Source organism: Echinococcus granulosus (genome assembly GCF_000524195.1).
Source record: "Echinococcus granulosus chromosome Unknown EG_S00088, whole genome shotgun sequence".
NCBI classification, from domain to species: domain Eukaryota; kingdom Metazoa; phylum Platyhelminthes; class Cestoda; order Cyclophyllidea; family Taeniidae; genus Echinococcus; species Echinococcus granulosus.
This window is the reverse complement of record NW_020170468.1, coordinates 123,310-129,806: the sequence shown is the minus strand read 5'-3', so window position 1 is coordinate 129,806 and position 6,497 is coordinate 123,310. Positions and strand designations below refer to the sequence as shown.

The 6,497-nt window shown below is 40.5% G+C and overlaps 1 protein-coding gene across 1 annotated transcript; it reads left to right on the top strand. All coding sequences in view use genetic code 11, as the record gives it.

The window, feature by feature from the left end:
• Positions 1-1,348: 1,348 nt before the first annotated feature.
• Positions 1,349-5,725, top strand: EGR_07830 (Activating transcription factor 7-interacting protein; the record flags this gene model as incomplete). The annotated part of the gene is made up of 6 exons (XM_024497079.1): positions 1,349-1,756; positions 2,797-2,929; positions 3,009-3,278; positions 3,953-4,083; positions 5,053-5,193; positions 5,567-5,725. The coding sequence occupies 6 exons, from the start codon at positions 1,349-1,351 to the stop codon at positions 5,723-5,725; spliced, it is 1,242 nt and encodes a 413-aa protein (XP_024348490.1).
• Between the last annotated feature and the right edge of the window lie 772 nt (positions 5,726-6,497).

The window sequence follows — 6,497 nt, the reverse complement described above, 5'->3', positions numbered from 1 at the left end:
AGTCTGTGCATGCATTCACTGATGCTGCACTCTTACGAATTGTGTTCGTTGTTTGTTTAACTCCTGAATTTGTAAAGGGCCACTTTGTGTCTTGGCTATTGTACCTTTGCAATTCCAGTGACCCCAAGCCCTTCTGTGTATCAAATACATACGTTCCGCCCAATGCCTTCTCTCGCCTTCAAGGAAGTCTTAGGGGGCTACACAGTATCTCTGAAAGCACTGAATGCTGAAGCAGTCGCCAATGATTTCTTTATCAAATGAATCTGCCACCATAGAATCAGCACATGCTCACCAATAAAAGTGCCATCCCCGACCACCAATTTTTCGCCAATATACGCAAGACTTTCCTGGCCTTAACGAAGTACAAAACTTAGGCACCCTCAAGACAACATTCAGATTGCAAAAGATGAAGCAAGCTATGCAGAAAGTACATAAAATAGTAAGGAATTCATTATCAATTGTGTAGCGTCCCGAGACTCCCAGAAGACGAAAGAAGACACAATACTCGGGCAAAATATATATTCAGCACAGAGAAGGTGTTCGGGCTATTAGCATGGCCCAAAGGCCAGCCCAACTAGCGAGAAGCAAAAAGGCTAATTCAAAGTACAAAAGCGACGCCACACCAATACCGAGGGATAAGCCACCATCGTATTACAATTGAGTATCTGAAATCTTTAATGGTGGAGGAACTGATGAAATGTTCTCCTACTTTCCCTTAAGTCTGATCATGCTTTTAGCGTTGACGAGATACTCTCATCAGTCATATGGTTCTGAAAGTTGAGAATAACAGTTTAAATCGTAAAAACCCCATGGTCTAATAGTGAGTAGATTACCTGATCATCTGAAAAGTTAGTACATGTTATGCAAAGGATACACGTGATCAATACTTCAGGAAAAATAATAAGTGATAAGAGCGTTATCGCGCTGAGTATGCAAAGTCACTGGCGACACAGGTGGTCTTTATTGCAGAAACCAGAATGTATCAGTGTTTTATCCATATAAGAGAACGATCACAATACCTCTATTGAAAAATGATAGCAAGTCAACAAAAAACGTGTTTTTAACTCGAAATAACCAGAAGACTTACCTTTTATGCTGTTATAATTTGAACTTTTAGATGATTTTATCTTGCTTTTGTTTTAATAGATCACAATGCTGATAAAATTGGTCGCAAAATTCATTCTTTGGTTTAGAGTCGCATTAGCCAATAGCATCTTGAGTATTCTTCGGATTCGCCATTGATATATTCTGTTTGATTCAGTGTATTATATTCCTCGGAGCATGATCCTCTCCCTTTATAATGATTTCATCCAATAATTTTCCTTCGAACCAAACGGATTTGTTGCAGATGCCAGCCCACGCGGAAAAAAGCACCGAACGCGAGGCTGAGATGAATGAGCCTTTGAGGAAGAAAATGTTGCTCGAAGCCAGCGCTACTGGGATCCAGTTAGCTTGCAGAGGTGGAGTCAACGCAGCCAATACGTCGAAACTGCTCACTGGCCCATGTATTGGAAGTATTGCCAAGCTAACTGTTGGGAGCGAATTTCAGGACCCCGTAATATTGGAACGTCTGAAAGGAACAATTAAGTTGAAGCTCCAAGGTTCTATTACACAGGCTGTGAAAGGGCTACTCAGTATGGTGTCTCTCTCTATTGAGGAGGTTAACTATTTGAAAAAAGTGACCCAAGAATTGCAGAAACGTATCCGGAAACTGGAAACCATCTCGCGAAAGGTTGAAGCGCTTATTATCGAAAGTGTAGGTTAAGTCACTTATGTAATGCATGAGGCCTTATATTTTTTGATTTTATCGGCAATAGCCTCATCCTTTTTACTCCTAATTAAAAGCCTTTGTTTTGTATCTGCTAATGTGGGCCTAAAAACTGTCTTAGAAATTACGGAAAGTGTTGTATTTGGATTGTTTTACGATTTTTATCCTTTAACCTGTCGCACTAGTATGACTTCCACCAATTACGACAAAATCATCCTGAGTTATTTTTGTAAAATCGGCTTGTTTGTAAAGCCCTGTATAAGTCTGAGTTTATGATTACTTTGGCGATCGTGATGGTGGATGCTTGGCAGTTATGGGTTTGTCTGGCACAATTACAGTCATGCCTATTTCGTATCGAGGTTATAGCGTAATTGTCTGCCATCACATACTTCCCAATTCACAGTCTTATTTTCAATCTACTCCTCTTCCTTAGCTCCGTCTGTTGCTACTATTCTGTTTCCTTTGCTGTGAGATTATTTATACGCAGTGAAGTCTCATGAGGTATAAGCTGCTAATGTATGATTAGCTTTCGTCGTTTTATGGACCTTGGTGTTTCCTAATAATGATCTCTTTAAGGAGCTTCTGTTCAGCGTTGGTCTCCCCTGTCACTGAGTGTTTGGTTTGAGGAGAGGAGGACATGACTGACTTAATCGCACTCACCAATTTGACTCTTTATTCCTTGGAATATATGTGTCAAGGGCAAAATTGTTTTAAGGGTACAGAATATCTAGAGCATCGTTGGAATCGCGTGTTCGTAGTCATCAAGTTCTAAACTAATCTAAAGAGCGTGGTAGAATACGAGTGCTTAAATTTTGGTGGAAAGGGTTACTTGAGGAAAACCCGAAGGAAGTGGTAAATGCTTTCATAATCTACCATATTGTCTTATATCTACGACATATCTATCCAGAGATCTGGCAATATTGTCACGATGTCAAATTTTCATCACTTTTTTGGACATTTTTATCAAGCTCTGGGCTTTTCATTTTTGTTATAGTTTATCAGCTTCAGCCTTTATTTCTTCACCTTAGATGCCCCCTGCTCCCAAACCTGTAGTAGCAGCGGTGGATCATCCTCTGGAATTGAATACCGTCGTCATTCCGCCGCCTCAGTCCCAACAGCTCTCCGAGGCAACAACTCAAGCGCCTACGACAGCATACATTGGTGGGTTCCCATTTTCCTTACCAACACGTATCTGCATCATTCCCACCAAATTACTTTTCACTTTTCCTCCATTCCGCAGCCACTGGAACTCTACCAATATCACCGAACCTGCCATCCTCTTCCTCCTACCCTCTTGCCCAGAAGCCACAAATGTCCCCGCCACAAGTCTCACAAGCGGCTCCTAACCCATTTGTCACCTATGCCACCACCCATCTGGCTGTCGAGGCACCTCAGACGGTTGCCTCCATCGCGCCCTTGCCCGCGTGCGACCTTCCAGCGTCGTCCCTTAATGCGTTGTCCATCTCTGTGCAGCCTCCGTTGCTACTTTCTATTTCTGTATCTTCCGAGGGTGAATCCGATTTCCTCTATTTCATGTAGCTAGATGGAGGTTAAATGGATGGTTTGATTTTTATGTATGCAAAGGTGGTGTTGGGCATTTTAATGACTAAAAAGTTGTGGGAATTTCAGTTCAGACTGGTCAATTACAATATCTGAAATATGTTTCAACAAGCTGCTTTTTATTATTCTTTGCCAGTAAATTGATTGTGCGCCTCATTGGATTTCCAATGTATTTTGAATCTCTAAGTAGAATTAGACTGATTTGTTCCTTTTGTGTTATGCATTTGTGATCTTGTTCTCTTTGACTTCTTGGCTTATTTTCTGAAGTAAGTTGCATAACAGTATGAGTTAAGCCTACGCTGTGGTTATATTGTTACGTGTGTTCTCCACTTTTCTTCTTCACATTATTTGAAACCTAGTTTTAGTGCCAGATGCTATTTTAAAGTAGGCGCTTAATGATAATGGACATAAAGTAGTCCCGAAGACTTCTGTGCGTCTCCTGTCACTTCCACTTTAACCAGTTGAACATGCCATTCAATATCACTTAAACTTCCTATTTCCACGTCAAATGAAGTCTGTAGATTTTATTGGCTTACAATAAACCCATATTTTTCGTTTAGACTTCGAAATGTCGACTTAATGACTCCTGCCTTTTGGATTATTTTAAAATCTTTTTTTTCGTAGGAATTTGCCTTCAATGGGAACTTGACTCTGTGGAATTTTCGTTCGAACCGGCAGCATTCTACGAGTTATACAGCTACGCAAGCTCAGATGTCGATCCTCGTTTTCCACTATCCAGCGACGTATGGCAAAAGGTAAGCTTCTTTACGAACTTTCTAATTTTTACTGAACGCAAATTTCGCTACCATAGTTGAGACTGCGTTTGTCATATGTATTCAACACTTGTCTCCTGGTCACCATTGTTGGCTGCGACAAGATTTAATGTTTATTTGCAATCTTTAACTGTTTATGAAAGAAGTTGAATTCCTTGTTTTTACAGATTTATTGAATCGAATCAAATTCTTTCAGATGGAATGGTATAATTTGTATACGGGTATAGTTCTTTGGTTTGCTCAAATGTGCAGATTGTTGCGGAGAAATTTGGTTTTATAAAACCCCAAATGCCCTAATTGATTTTAATTTTAATATACAATCAAGTAAAATCTGCTTTTTATAAAGTTTTTGATAGTAATGAATTTGGCTTAGTAAAGTATCACTAATTCTCAAAAATGCCTCTAAACCTTTCTTATATTCTTTAAATTATGGTTTTGGAATCGTCCGTTTATCCACACTTATATGTAGAGGTGGGATATATTAAAAATCTATTATGCTTCATACATTATGAATCAAAGGTGCTTGCTGCACAAGTTTAAAAGATGTTTCTGGGTTCTATAATTTTCGACAAAAAATCTCAAAGATTGACTTCATGGCTGATCTAGTAATACTTCAAAAATGGTACTTAACCTGGCAGCACAATGAAAGCTAAGTCCATAAGTGTTTTTTTCTCACTTTATATGGTGAAATTGAACTTTGGATTACTAATTTTGTGTATTAGTGCTATCAGTTAACAGACGAACGAATCCCCCAATAAGGCTCAGTTCATACTCTTCCGCCAAGATATTAACAATCGTCTGCATGATGTTATCGAGTAACCCGATTGAATACATTTCCAAACGTGACTAAGGCATCCAGTAACTGATTGGGCAGCATGGAAGCTAATCGGTCTAGCACAATCTCAAAGGAGCCTTTCCTGTATTAATGCTAATGCCTACCTTTCGTTATAGGTCGGTACCATTGAGGCTTTACCGTTGCCGATGGCTTGCACTTTGACAAGTGTGCAACCGGAGAATGTCTATTACTTCGCTCTGCGCTCTATTGATCGGTTCCAACGCACCTCCGAGTGGTCTAACGTAGTTGATGTGCAGGTCAGCTAGTAGAATTTTTCTGCTCTTTCATTCCACCACCCCCTCCTTCGCTGTCCCCTTCTTTCCATGCCTGCCTAGCATTAATAGCCTCACCTCTGTATAAAGTTACTCTGTTTGTATCTATAATGTATTTAACGCCTTTGTATAAAATATTTGGAATTTGTTGCCCTTGCCCCCCTCTGCCTCCAGCCTCTGTCGACCTGTATCCCTGCTAGGTACTTAAATGCATCATTTCCGTTGAAGAAAACACCTCATACTGAACGGTTTCTTCACAAGATTCTCTTCCTCCATCTTATTTAGATATTGTGCTTCAAATGCGTCATGCATATACAAGTATTTGTAGGCTTCTTTTCCCCCCAATACTAACTGGTAGATGGGCCGATTTATGAGGTTTCAAGTGGTGCTATTGATGTTGTTGCGAATGGAACGTGATTCCGATAACTTACTACATGACGGTTGGAACCTTTGTCTCATTTTTGGCCTCCGCTCCTACTACCGTAAATTCATTAATACAAAAAATGTTTATGAATGATAATCCTACAAAGATTTTAGATTTGTTTATCTCGGTACGCTCAGCACTCAGGCAGAGCGGAAGGATCCGTTTTACGGCCATTTCAGAAGGTCGTAATTAAATACACAGTTTAATGAACACTCATAATCATGTAGCTAGGGACAAATTCGTAAAATTTTGACGTGCAGACCAACTTTCTAGGATGGCACTTGCAGTAGGTTTTTTTCTCCAGAACGCAATGTTTAGTCGACAAGAAGGTAGACTGGACCAACCTGACCGAAAAGGTGATTCAATCTCCGTGGCAAGCTACAATTTCCTCACGACTTCCATCGCTTGTAGAACTTCACTTTACCGCAATAAATAATGCCTTTAACAAATCTTGACCTAGGAGTTTAGAACTGAAGGTAGGAGAGTAACCGTAAATATTGCACTGGTGACAACGTCGGCAAACTTCACAATGGATAGAGGCTTCGCCAAATGACTCAAGCACGCCAACTTTAAACTTTGGCCCTATCGGAGAGATAAAAAACTCCGAATCTTACGTACCCTTTCCCGGAACTTTTACTCGGCCACCATGAAAGTTGGGATAGCTCCGGGTACATGCTAGAATGATACATGGACCCTGCCCAATCTGACAAAGCTCGCCTTCTGCGGGTAATCATCGATAGGGGACGAGGGATGGCCGGCTGTACACTTTGGAAACGGACTTCTCCCACATTACGCTTGACAAACTCCACTGTACAGGCGGCAACTCTCTTAACGCCCTAGTGAGGTTCGCAGCAAAGAAGGGGTG